General features: G+C 49.5%; 1 protein-coding gene across 1 annotated transcript; it reads left to right on the plus strand.

The window, feature by feature from the left end:
• Positions 1 to 567: 567 nt before the first annotated feature.
• On the plus strand, positions 568 to 12,274 carry med30 (mediator complex subunit 30; the record flags this gene model as incomplete). The annotated part of the gene is given in 6 exon segments (XM_084484347.1): positions 568 to 613; positions 1,612 to 1,626; positions 1,815 to 1,949; positions 5,889 to 5,912; positions 5,914 to 6,048; positions 12,102 to 12,274. Coding segments are annotated over 6 exon segments (515 nt in total), but the record flags the coding sequence as incomplete, so codon positions are not given.
• Positions 12,275 to 14,157: the final 1,883 nt, after the last annotated feature.

Consider the following 14,157-nt stretch of genomic DNA (forward strand, 5'->3'; position numbering starts at 1 on the left):
GGCCTAGTGATGGAGAACTGTCCTGTGTTTATACTGATGAATTCATTTGAGGGATGAATTCAGAGGTGATCTAATCTGTGGCCTGGTTTCCGCTCAATGAGATTGCCACAGAATGCATTTTCACAGCAGAGTGCCCCGGAAATTAAGATAAATAAAGATATCCTGAATAGGATATTAAAAGCTATAATTGTGTGTATCTGTCTAATGGAAGACTAATGCTTATTAACAAGATAGAGTGCTATTAAAAGGTTATCCAGCAGGGAACGCTGTTTCATTGCTTTAACAGTGAGGTGGGCATTACCGTAATGTTGCAATTTATTTTTCAAAGTTACTTTTCAGTCAGTCTCTTTTTTTAAAATAATCATACATGGGCTACGTTTCATCTGAGCACAAAGGTGAACTCTAATACCTATGCGGGATTCAAGAAAAAAGAAAACAATTGACAACATTCAAAGAGGCGGATCCACTCTACTACTTACGGTAAAGTGTAAACGTGTCTAGGGAGAGGGAGGGCGGCAGGTGTCTCGCGATACTTCGAGCAGCTGACGTCTATAGTAGCAGAGCAAGGGGGATTTGACATATGTCAACAAAGCTGATAAATTACACACCAAAGGTAACATTATTCATCGTTCTTTGTGTAATTATACACTTGTACCGTCCACGCAAGGTTAAATGTGATGTTTCGCGGCCCGGTGATGAGTTTGGACACTATAACTGGGCTGTAAAGTGTCGTGCGGGGCTGCATTGACAACCACTTGACTCCAGCATGTGTGTGGTTTATTGCACCATTATATCACCAGTCTCCATCTGGGCCCGGTCACCAGCCCTATCCTCCACATGTTTTATTCAACTCCTAACCTAACTTTACTTCTCGCAGCTTTTCATTAAAAGGTTTTTATTTTAGAAGCTGTATTCCACACGTTTTCAAGCTGTACTGTACATTATTGACGCTTATAACATGCATCACATTTTACAGGGGATCTGTGCTGCCCAGTTCCCTTGCTGCTTTATTATTGCTTCATTACCACTAGCCTAGTTTGTTAATCACTGAAGTACTTAATCATGACCAGCTGTAAGAACTTGTCTTGTTTGAGCAAGATGCCCCATACCCCTATTACACCTGCTACGTTATGACAAGTATATGAATTCACTGAAGTAGACAATAAAACCAAAGTTGTAACTTCTCCTAACAACCGTTTGAACAGGTATTCACAGTGGCCTGTACCTAACACCCTCTCTGCTTGTTTCTCCCCCTCCTCCTATCCCTCCTCCTCCTCCTATCCCTCCTATACCCCCTCTTCCTCCTCCTATACCTCCTCCGCCTCCTCTTACCTCCTCCTCCTCCCTCCTCCTATACCACCTTTTCCTCTTCCTCCTCTTATACCTCCTCCTCTTCCTCCTTCTCCTCCTCCCTCCTCTTACCTCCTCCTCTTCCTCCTCTCCTCCCTCCTCCTCCTTCCTTCTCCACCTTCTCCTCCTCCTATTCCTCCTCCTTTTCCTCCTCCTTTACCTCCTCTTCCTCCTCCTATACTTCCTCCTGTTCCTCCTCCTCCTCCTATACCACCTTCTTCACCTCCTCCTCCTCCTCCTCCTCCCCTCTTCATCCCCCAGGTCCCTGCACAGCAGGTATGTAAGCAGGACTCCGTCGCTGCACATCTCTCGCTCGCTCTCTCTCTCTCTCCCGGTTCTCCACGACCCCGCCCCCAGCCCCCCCCCCCCCCCCAGCCCCCGCCCCTCCGGTGGTGTGTCCGGTCGACGCCGCGGTTCCCATGACGACGCCGCCACTAGTGACGGCTGTGTTTGCCGCCCAGCAGCAGCAGCAGCAGCAGCAGCAGCAGCAGGCCGGGCGTGACGTAAACACGGCCTCCCTGTGTCGCATCGGCCAGGAGACGGTGCAGGACATCGTGCTCCGGACCATGGAGATCTTCCAGCTGCTGAGGAACATGCAGGTGCGTCGTCACGGGGGAACCACGCAGGTGCACGCCGGAGAACCCTCACACGACTCGGTGGGGCTCAGGAGGTGGAGCGGGTCCCGGCTGGTCACCGGAAGGTTGCCCTGTTCGATCCCCGACTCCTCACTAAGCTGTGAGTGTCGAGGTTGTCCCCTGAGCGAGACGCCCTCGCCCTGACTGCTCCCCGACGAGCCGGCTGTCGCCTTGCGTGGTCGACTCCGCCGTGGGTGTGTGTGAATGTGTGTGTGAACGGGTGAATGTTAGGGAATATTGTAAAGCGCTTTGAGCGGCCACTGGGTAGAAAAGCGCTGTGTGAATGCAGTCGACCATAAAGTGTCAAACTGGCTTGAGTCATCATCCAACGCGACTAACATTGAATTTAGACACATGTAGGGTTCCTTTGTCACAAAAGGGCGCAGGTAGGGTTAGGCTACGGGGAGACACCCTTCCTAAACGCTTGACTATCCTGGAAAATCCAGGGCTGACGTCTACCTTTTATTTGTTACCGTGCCAGCAACTTATGTTTTTGCTGGTCGTCTCCTCGCGTGGTTTCCTCTCCACTGTAGGAGGAGCTCGGAGTGTGCGGCGCCTTCTTTTTCCTTACTTTGTGAGTGACCACAGGGCAGGCAGTTTCTCTGAAACTGGCCGTGTACTTTGTGTAGCCTCCTCCCGTGTCTGCCACCGCGGGACTCGAACCCGCGGCCTTTATCCTTCCGACAGCCGTAGCACCAGCGGCCTTGGCCCGCTCGCTCTGGGCAGCGTCGTGTGTTTGTGAGGCCCCGGTCCAACTTCACAGCCGAACTCGGTGGTCGACTTCACTCAGCGGAATCAATACCGATAATAACGCTCTAATGACAGATTAATGTTCCTAGAAAACCATTAGGCGATGAAATGAGCCACTGTTTATGGCTTGACTCCATCAAACCAAGTAGAGGGTGTGTATATAATTCATAATTCCCATTTCACGTCTATTAACTGGTTCCAGGAAAATTCCTTGTTAAAGTGCAACATTCACTATGTAGTGAGTTTATTATTTGTTTATTTATCAGAGGCTTTAATCCAAAGCAGAATGCAGTGAATTCCCATACATGCCGTTAAGGGAAACACTAACTCTGGTGCCCCCATACTTCGTCATATTCCACACAACGATTCGTCTGATACGCCACTAAAGTTCAAACCACCACAGATTTCCGAATCCCTGCCAAGTTTAGAATGGTGTCAGTTAACCAGAGCACTAAAGAGAGAGACCTCCTCCATTTTAATCTTATTTCAAGAACTGTCAGTATGAGGGCAGGATAGTGTAGGGTGTAAATATAAATCGATTTGTATCGATTGATCGATTATACAGCCGACGATTCGATGCATCGATTTGTCCGCAAGAGTATCGATTATTTAAAATATATATTTTTTTACAGTGAATAGGCTAACTGCCATACTGGACTTGCACAGTAAGCACTAAAGTGTGTATAGAATACTGTTTCTGTATTCTCAATAAAAGGTAAATGATTAATTTTTTGGTTGATTTATTTGACAGATATTATATTAACAGATATAATGTAAAAAATATTGCGTATCAAATTCAATCGTATCGTGGGGGGGTTTAGTGTAGGGCGCTTGACCCTTTGGCACCCAAGTACAAGATGGCCCTAATCCCTACCCACTCCTTAAGGACCTGCATGTAAACGTCCCTGGTGGACGCTTTGGATAAAATCAGCACACTGACAAATGCCACACTAGGTGTGTCCATCCTGATACTTCCGACACCGTACACAGTGCACACAGACCTCATTGTTTGCAAACAATCAGCCTCAAATCGCAAAATGGCACAAATAAAGTATTTGAATGGATTTGAGTAACCGAATCACCCCACCCCCCCCCGCCATTTCCCTCTTTCTTGTGTGTGAAGAAACGAGTGACGCCCGACATAACTCGACCGTTCCCCTCATAATCCGACTGGGTCGTCTTTGGTTGCTCGCCGCTGCTACAATGCGTGTGTGTGGGTCATGTGGTATCAGATGTTCTCGGCTGCCTGTCTGGCGTTTGCCCGAGGAGACGACGCCATTGGAGGCAGGCGTCGCGGAGGAACCCGTCTGATTGGACAGTGGTTAGACTTAGTGCACAGTTCAATATCACTTCTTTGTTAGGATCCGCCCTTGATAACAATTGACGCGTAACACGCTATTGTCGTCGTCGTTGTTGTTGTTGTAGGTCAAGGGTGAGGGAGAGAAGGGCTGGCTATACAGAAGCAGAGACCTTGGATTGTGTCTGCGTGTATATTGTGTGGTTTTAGTGTATATACGCTAACTATTGTGTTGGATATAGTGTTTTTTTTAGTTCTCTTGTCTGTGTTACTAGACTCAAACTCTCTCGTTTATTAATCAGAACAAACTCATGTGCAGCCACAGTATGAGTGTTACTTGGTGTTATGGTGTTATGGACGTGTTTCTTATTAAAGCTCCAATCTGCATATATTTTTGCACCGACACTTTGTCGTTTGATTCAAGTGTGTTTTGGATTGAGTCTCACGCACTTCCCGTCACGCACTTTGCTGGGAGCTTGCTGTTATCGCTGTGATCCGAAACGCAAGGCGGAGGAGAACCATGGGGACTCAATCAAAACACCACCTAATCAAAAGCAAAAGAAACACTGCCTGATAGCAGCTTGGAGTTCTCCTCCGTCGAGGAGAGCGGGTCAGCCCAGATGCTGTGCCCTCCAGACGGGGTCGTCCGGGGTTTAACCGGAGCATCCCTCCAAAGCCAGAGAGGAGTCTTCAGCGTCTTCCGATAAATCACAGCCAGAGACAAGAGAGGGAGAGTTGGGGGAGTGCGAGAATACGCTAAACCACAAAAACCGCCGCGTCTGGGCCCCAGCCTGCAGCAGCTCCGCCATGTTGTGACGGCTGTGTTTGAAGATGAGACGCTCTCTCTCTCTCTCTCTCTCTGCTCGTGAAACACTTTGTCCCGGCCCCCGCTCCCTCCCCCTCGTATCTGGGCTGTCGTATCTCTCCCCCCCCCCCCCCTCCCCCTCCTCGGTCACCATTTATCTCTCTCCTCCCTCTCCTTGTTCTCTGTCTCCCCATCCACCTCCCCGTCCCCCTATCTCTCTCACACATTATCTCACATGTTGTCTCTCTTTCTTCCTGCTGGTTTGTCTGTCTGTCTGACTGTCTGCCTGTCTGTCTGTCTGCCTGTCTGTCTGTCTGTCTGTCTGTCTGTCTGTCTGTATATTTCACAAAGTCTGAATCTCGGTTCTCTTTCTCTCTCTCACTCACTCACTCACTCACTCAAACACACACACGCAAACACACACACACACACACACACACACACACACACACACACACATCCAGACATCCAGACACACCCCCCCCCCCCCCCACACACACATCCCACCCATCCCTCTCCCCTCCCTAGTGGCTGGTTCACCTGTGACACCCACTCCAATCGAAAAACAGGCCATGTGTTCCCAGGGGCCCCCAGACTGAAAGCGTCGTGTCCTTGTCCTCCATTAGTACAACAACAAAACAACAGGGCGGGTCGGCTGGTAACCGGAAGGTCGCCGGTTCGATCCCCCCCCGGCTCCTCCTAGCTGCTGACGAGGTGTCGAGGTTGTCCCCTGAGCCAGACGCCCTCGCCCCTGACTGCTCTGACCAGCCGGCTGTCGCCCTGCGTGGCTGACACCGCCGCCGCCGTCGGTGTGTGAATGTGTGTGTGAACGGGTGAATGTGAGGCGATGTTGTAAAGCGCTTTGAGTGGCCCGCTGGTCACAGTGGCGCTGTATGAATGCAGCACATTAAACAGTGTTGTTCATTCCTAAAAGTCCAAACCTCTTTCCAGCTGTTTTCGTCGTTCTACTCGCTCACAACCCATCTCTCTCTCCCCCCTTTCCCCCTGTCCTCCCCCCCGTCCCCCTCTGTGACCTTTGACCCCTCCCCAGCTGCCCAACGGGGTGTCCTACCACCCCCAACACCCACCAGGACCGGCTGGGGAAGCTGCAGGAGCACCTGCGCATGCTGTCGGTGCTGTTCCGCAAGCTGCGGCTGGTCTACGACAAGTGCAACGAGAACTGTGCCGGCATGGACACCACCCCCCCCGAGGTGAGGTCCCTGGGGGAGTCCTGGGGGGGCCCTGGGGGGCCCTGGGGGGCCCGAGGGCTCCTGATCCACCTCACCCTCTCAAATGGCCGTCAACCTCCGCGGCCGAGCTTAAGTGTTGTTGTTTTTTTAAACCGGACCGTAACGTAATTATCAAAATAATCCAGATAATGAATCAAGTTATGAAAATGATCAAATAATAGTATCAAAATACGGTACCGAATGCTAATTAGGCACCGTACGTAAACCTGTGAATTTGAGTGTATTCCCATAGATTAATAATGTAAAGTCTATTCACAGTCAAGTCATGTAGATGTCAATGTAATGCATGTAAGATGTTGGTCATATGCGTTGGAGAGACGCGGGTTCGATTCCCACACGGGATCCTACGCTGCACGTCATTCCCTGCCCTTTTTTCTCGCCCATGCTCATGTCTCTCTGCACTCGTCTCGTACACAAAGCCCCCCCCCCCCCCCCCCCCCCCAAAAAAAAAGCTCAGAAAAGAATCATTTCCGGATAACTCGTCTCCATTGGTCTGAGGCGAGGTACTACACAATAAAAGTTCAGAGAGACTGAACAAAACAAACAAACGAACAAGCAACGGAGGAAATGTGTTTGCTTAATTGTTTCCGCTGCGGCGTCCTGCCCACCAGGTGATCGTGTTCTCTTTCATTACTCGGCGAACATGAAGAATGTCATCATCTAACGCTTTGGACTTCATAGGTTTCAGGCTGCAAGAGGTTTATTAAGCAGGGCTTTTATTTCTCGACATCAAACCCCTTCCGTTGTTTGATGTGAAGTCCCTCTCTCCTTTTGGGGGTTTTATTGTTCCAGGAAGCAGCGCAGCACTTCTAGAGAAATGACACACACACACGCACACACGTATGCACAAGCACAAGCACGCAAACAAGCACATATGCACACGCACACGCACACGCACAAACACACACGCACACATAGGAACACACACACGCACACACAGGGTCTGGGACTCATTCAGAACATCCTGAAAACAAAGTGTGTGTGTGTGTGTGTATGTGTGTGTGTACAGTGTGTATGAGTGTGTGTGTGTTCTGTGTGTCTGTCTATAGTATGTGTGTGTGTGTGTGTACAGTGTGTGTGTGTTTGTGTGGCTGTCTATAGTATGTGTGTGTGTGTGTGTACAGTGTTTGTGTGTTTGTGTGGCTGTCTATAATATGTGTGTGTGTGTGTGTGTACAGTGTGTGTGTGTGTGTGTGTGTGTGTACAGTGTGTGTGTGTGTGTGTGGCTGTCTATAGTATGTGTGTGTGTGTGTACAGTGTGTGTGTGTGTGTTTGTGTGGCTGTCTATAGTATGTGTGTGTGTGTGTGTGTGTGTGTGTGTGTGTGTGTTGTACAGTGTGTGTGTGTGTTTGTGTGGCTGTCTATAGTATGTGTGTGTGTGTGTGTGTGTACAGTGTGTGTGTGTGTTTGTGTGGCTGTCTATAGTATGTGTGTGTGTGTGTGTGTGTACAGTGTGTGTGTGTGTTTGTGTGGCTGTCTATAGTATGTGTGTGTGTGTGTGTACAGTGTGTGTGTGTGTGTTTGTGTGTCTGTCTATTGTATGTGTGTGTGTGTACAGTGGCAGCCCTGGGGGTTCATCCATCAGGTGGAGCCCCCAGGTGAGGCCGGCCAATAGGAAGTGGATTCATGAGTCAGCCCTATGACCTCATCGGCGGGCTGGTTAGACTCTGGCAGCGCAGAGTAACAGCTGGATAGGAGCTGACATCAGCACGCTCTCTCCCCTGCACTTACACAGCCTCTCTCTCTCTCTCGCTCTCTTTCTCCTTCTCATACACAACCTCGCTCTCTCTCTTGCTCTCTCTCATCTCTCTCTTCTCTCTCTCTCTCTCTACTCTCTCTCTCTCTCTCTCTCTCTCTCTCTCTCTCTCTCTCTCTCCTTCTCATACACAGCCTCTTGCTCTCTTGCTCGCTCTCTCTCTCTCTCTTCTTCACATAGGCATCCTCTCTCTCCCTCTCTCCTTCTCACACAGTCTCTCTCTCTCTCTCTCCTCTCTCTCCTCATACAGTCTCTCTCTCTCTCTCTCTATCTCTCTCCTTCTCATACACAGTCTCTCTCTCTCGCTCTCTCTCTCTCTCTCCTTCTCATACACAGTCTCTCTCTCTCTCTCTCTCTCCTTCTCATACACATTCTCTCTCTCTCTCTTTCTCCTCTCTCTTTCTCTCTTTCTCTCCCACTCTATAGCCAAAACCTCTCTCTCTCGTTCTGTCTCTCTCTCCTATCCCTGATCCAAAATGTCTCTCTTCTTTCCTTAATCTCCTTTCATAATGATTTGTTTTGAACTTGAAAAGCTTTATTGGCTAGGAGAAAGATACGCTGTGTTTGGTAATGCAACGCTGGAAGAAATGTCCCTTAAGTTAAGCCAAACCCCAAATCCACCCCACATGCTTTTCACTAAACACAAAATATAACGCCCGACAGAGCTGTGTCAATATGACCAGGTGCCCAATAACAGAAAATGTTGCGTCTGTGACCAGTGTCATTAATGTGCAATGTTCTCTCTCTCTTCATCTCTCTCTCTCTCTCTCTCTCGCTATCTCTCTCTCTCTTCATTTCATTAATGTGCAAATTTCTCTCTCTCCCTCTCCCTCTCCCTCTCCGTCTCCCTCTCTCTCTCTCTCTCTCTCTCTCTCCCTCTCCCCCTCTCCATTTCATTAATGTGCAAACGGCAGCGGTTGAAAAACCAAGGTAGTAAAGATCAGAAGTTCAGCCCTGCGGTATTTTGCAGTCAACTCTCAGGATTTGCTCATTAGTGTAACTCTAAAACTGACGGATCAGCGATGAAAAGCCAGGCAGGGCTTTGAGGACAAATTAGAGTTCTGCGTGGGAACGCCGTAGGTCTCTCCACACCGACGCTCCCATTGGGGTTCTGTGTCTGTGGATACGAGCGCAGTCAGAAGTTGCGTAAGTCACGACTCTGTGACAGCTGGTAGTGTTTTAACGCGAAGACGCAGTGTTGCTAAATGAAAGCGTCTGCTAAATGCCATAAATGTAACTGTGAACGTAGATATAAATGTAAGATGACGTGTTGCACACATGAACATCCTTCATAAAGTTACTGGAAAACGTGGCAGGAAGATGACACAGGGGCAGGTCACCCTGCTTTTGATGATTTGGAACACGGCCCTTTCCTCTCTCTCTCGCCTCTATTTCACTTCCTGCCGAGAGCGACCGTGAGAATTAATCTCAGGCTTGTTGGCTCAAGCTGATTTCTGCCTGCCGCACATACACACAGATCTTTTTTTGTGGATCTTTTGCAGAGCCACCTGCATTCTTACTGCTGTTAACGCTAATTTAACGTTAACGTGTACACAAGGGGGCAGTATAGAGTCTCCAAGCACAAATGTACATGGAAAAAAAAACAAGTGAATCTGGAAATGCTGACCGAGTCAGCTCCGATAAGTCAGCGTATTTTTTTGCGTAAGACATTTCTCACTGTGTACTGTGTTGCGACAAAAACAGTTTCAGCTTTCTTTTAACTGTTTCAACACTGTTTTGAAACTGTTGAAAAGGCAGTAAATCCACGTGATTAAGACCAGGCCAAATCGTTCCAGACGCACTGCATGAGAAGCGTTTGGTGCGCCGCAAACCAACCGAGAACACAATCGACTTGTTCTCACCGGTGCGTTCGTTCTGTTCACGTCGCGTCCGCGAAAGGTGATCGACCGGTGAAAACGGTATCGAGTAGCGATCCCGATCTTTGCTGATCTTTGCGTGGCGTGCTCCACAGAGAAGTCTGATCTAGGCCTCGCTCGCCCCACATTGTGTTCTCTCTCGCTCTCTTTCTCTCTCACTCACTGTGCGGTTTTGCTTTGTTTTTTCTCAGCAGAACTTAATTCGTCGATTCTTCTCACACACAATGCAGGAAACCAGATCCAATAAACACACACGCACACACGCGCACACACACACACACACCACCACCACCATGTGTTGTCGGTCTGGCTGGTAGTTATCTAATATACTCATCAGAAACCATCGCACTTCCTGCCTAGATGTGTCTCTGGACCGGCTGGCAGGTTCATCGTGTGTCTCAGACAACATCCTGTCTCCCGCTCCCTTTCTCCCCTTCTCTCTTCTGCTCTTTTCTCTCTTTTGCTCCCCCTTTTTCCTATTTCTCTCCCTCCCAGCTATTTCTCTCTCTCCATCTCTTGTTTTATCTCTCTTTCTCTTAATCTCTGTCCCTCTCTCTCTTGCACTCGCTCTGTCTCTCTCTGTCTCTGTCTCTCTGTCTCTCTCTCTCTGTCTCTCTCTCTCTCTCTCTCTCTCTCTCTCTCTCTCTCTCTCTCTCTCTCTCTCTCTCTCTCTCTCTCTGTCTCCAGGCGAGTGAGCCAGATCCGATCTCCCTGCCTCTCTCTTCTCTCATTACCGATCACCTGCATCGTCTTGTTCGCCCACTCTCTATGACTTCCCTCACCCCTATTCATTCACCCAATCTTGTTATCTCTTCTGCTTCTTCTGCTTGAAAGTCTCTCTGTCTCACAGGCCTCACACACAGGTTTTTCCTTCTGATAATATCTTCTCATAATCCTCTGTGTGTCTGTGTGTGTCTCTCTCAGCCATCCTCCCTGAGATGTGTGTGTTTCTCTCCATCTGTCCGTCCTGCTGTGTGTCCTCATTAGACCTGATGTTTCCCCCGGCAACAGGTGCCCTGAAGCGTCTTTGAAATGGGTTTCAAAATGAGTTTCAGCTGTCTGTTGACTGTGTTTCAAAACTGTTGAAAATGTCTTTAAACTGGGTTTCAGAACTGTTGAAACTGTCTTTAAACTGGGTTTCAGAACTGTTGAAACTGTCTTTAAACTGGGTTTCAGAACTGTTGAAACTGTCTTTAAACTGGGTTTCAGAACTGTTGAAACTGTTTTTAAACTGTGTTTCAAAACAGTTTCAACTGTATTTCAACTCTACCACAGCTGTTCCAACTGGGTTTAAACTGTGTTCAACCGTGTTTAGACTAGTCTTTCAACTCGGTTTCAAAAGCGTTTCAACTCGGCTACAAAAAAACTTTCAGCTGTTTAGCCACTATTTTAAAAACAGCGTTCAAACTGTCTTATCTCTGAAACAGAACTGGCTTCACTTTCTTAACTGATATTCAAACTAATCGGTTAAAGAAGGCTGTTCCATGCGCAATGCCTCCACTTTCCGTAGCTCCTTACCCAAGCCCACCACTAGGGGGCAGTGTGACAAAGCAGCTGCAGCCAGCAGCAGCAGCACCCTGCCAGCTCTCCTCCACAAAAAGCTCTCTCTCTCTCTCTCTCTCTCTCTCTCTCTCTCTCTCTCTCTCTCTCTCTCTCTCTCTCTCTCTCTCTCTCTCTCTCTCTCTCTCTCTCTCTCTCTTTGAGAGACTCTCTGGTTCTCTCTCCTCGCCCATCATCCTCACCGTGGTGTCAAGCAGACAAGGTCAAGCAAACACCGTGTTTAAAAATGAATTAATCTCCTGCACTCTCTCCATCTCTCCGGGTTGAAGAGAGAGAGAGAGGGAGGGAGAGAGAGAGGGGGAGAGAGAGAGAGAGAGAGAGAGAGAGTGGTGAAGCCAGGCCGCGTCACAAGAGCTTACACAGAATCCATTTTCAACACGCTCCTCTCAACAAGATTATATTATGACATGCAGGGGGTATCAGGAATGTATCGAGGCAGAGATTTGTCCGATTTCCTCGCGCTTTGACGGTGATTTCGGAGCACTCTGCCCCGCTATGAGGCCGCCCTTACTTTGAAAAATCCTCTCCTTTCAGCCTCCAATTAAACAAAAACGAGGCCAACAAATATTGCATTTCTTCAGGGCTAAGCGTTCCAACTTTTCCGCCCAGATAGCGTACAGCCTTAAGTCTATCTGAGTTTATCGGGATCGGCTTCGGAACTTATTTTACGTTAGACAGATTCATAGATAAATCCCTCTCTCTCTCTCTCTCTCTCTCTGCTCCCCTCCGGTGTCTCTCGCCCAATAGCTACTGATTCACTGATAAATCCCTCTCTCTCTCTCTCTCTCTCTCTCTCGCCCTCTCTCTCTCTCGCCCTCTAGCAACTGATCCCCTACGTGGAGGAGGACGGCTCCAAGCACGAGGCCCGCCCGGCCGGCCCGGGCCAGGGCACCAGCGAGGAGCGCCGGGAGATTCTGGAGGTCAACAAGGTAGGACCGCCGCTGGGACCGCCGCTAGGACCGCCGCTAGGACCGCCGCTAGGACCGCCGCTGCCGTCAGCCCCCCCCCCCGCCCCCCCCGCCGCCGTCAGCCTCCCCTCCTGGGGGGAGCCTCACTGGGACGCTCACTGGGAACGCTTGCTGGGAACGCTCACTGGGAACGCTCACTGGGAACGCTCGCTGGGAACGCTCACCGCCTGGGAACGTTCACTGGGAATGCTCACTGGGGTGAGCCTCACTGGGAACGTTCACTGGGAACGCTCACTGGGATGAGCCTCACTGGGAACGCTCACTGGGATGAGCCTCACTGGGAACGCTCACTGGAATGAGCCTCACTGGGAACACTCACTGGGAACGCTCAGTGGGAACGCTCACTGGGAACGCTCAGTGGGAACGCTCACTGGGAATGCTCAGTGGGAACGCTCAGTGGGCATCACTTACAGCAGCTACAGTGGTGCCATGCTAAGTACCTGACGTGCTAATATACAATACTCTAAAGTACCCCGACATTCTTAATGTTTCCAACACTCTGAGTACTCCGACTTTGTTAATAATTCAACGTTTTAAACACCAACACCCACATTCTAAGCACCCCAGATTTCTAACCACCCGGAAATTCTGAGCGCGCGTCACTATGTGTGATCCTGAATCAAAATATTGTACCCTCAATGAGTGACTGTGAGCAACAGGTTCAGCACTTATTGGCCCTGTCCCATTTCTCCCCCCTTAAAACTTCCACTTGCCCTCAACAGTAAATCTTCCACTTCGTTTTAAGCCTGCATCGGACCTCACTACGTTTTGAGGGTTGATTATGAGGGCAAAATAGCACTCCCCCTTGCTCCCTACAGTAATGGGACACCCTACCCCTACACGAGAACGCGCAAAATCTAGGGTTAGGGCAAAGATCTAGGGTTAGGGGAGGTATTGGGACAGGGCCATTGACTGAGAAAGACCAGTCCTCAAAACGGTCATTCTAGAGAACGAACATGTAAATCCGTACACACGAGCACATCAAACACCTCCAGAAGAGAACCGCCCCCCCCCCCCCCCCGCCTCTCTCCGCTGAGAGGGCGGTGTGACCGCGTAGGGCTGGCCTCCGAGGCCCCCCGGGCTGTGCTGTGCTGTGTGTGTGTGGTGTGTGGGTGGTGCGGGCAAAAAAAAGGTGTAGAGTAAGAGAAGGAGAGCAGCATACACTCTGGCGCAAACACCAGCGTCCTCTAGTCCTGCTGTCAGTGCGTCTCATGTCTGCCTGGAGTATTTATGGACAGGGTGGCCTGGCGAGGAAACCGGAGGAAACAGACGCCTGCATTATTCAGGACAAACGGTCCGTGGGCCGTTGTGTCAGTTAGCTGGTTTGGCTGATTTGGCTCTGTGTGTGTGTGTGTGTGTGTGTGTGTGTGTGTGTGTGTGTGTGTGTGTGTGTGTGTGTGTGTGTGTGTGTGTGTGTATGTGTCTCTCTGCTTTGTCCTGTAGAACGGGATTGTGTGTGTGTGTGTGTGTGTGTGTGTGTGTGTGTGTGTGTGTGTGTCTCTCTTCTGCTTTGTCCTGTAGAACGGGAGTGTGTGTGTGTGTGTGTGTGTGTGTGTGTGTGTGTGTGTGTGTGTGTGTGTGTGTGTATGTGTCTCTCTGCTTTGTCCTGTAGAGTGGGATTGTGTGTGTGTGTGTGTGTGTGTGTGTGTGTGTGTGTGTGTGTGTGTGTGTGTGTGTGTGTCTCTCTTCTGCTTTGTCCTGTAGAACGGGAGTGTGTGTGTGTGTGTGTGTGTGTGTGTGTGTGTGTGTGTGTGTGTGTGTGTGTGTGTGTGTGTGTGTGTGTGTGTGTGTGTGTGTGCGCATTTTAGGGTATATCTGAGAGTTGTGAAGAGGCAGTGGATATGTGTCTGTGTGCATTTTAAGGTATTTTGCATTATTGTTTAGCGATAGTGGATTTGTGTGAGTGTTG

The sequence above is a fragment of the Micromesistius poutassou genome (assembly GCF_964030765.1).
Source record: "Micromesistius poutassou genome assembly, chromosome: 20".
NCBI lineage: Eukaryota > Metazoa > Chordata > Actinopteri > Gadiformes > Gadidae > Micromesistius > Micromesistius poutassou.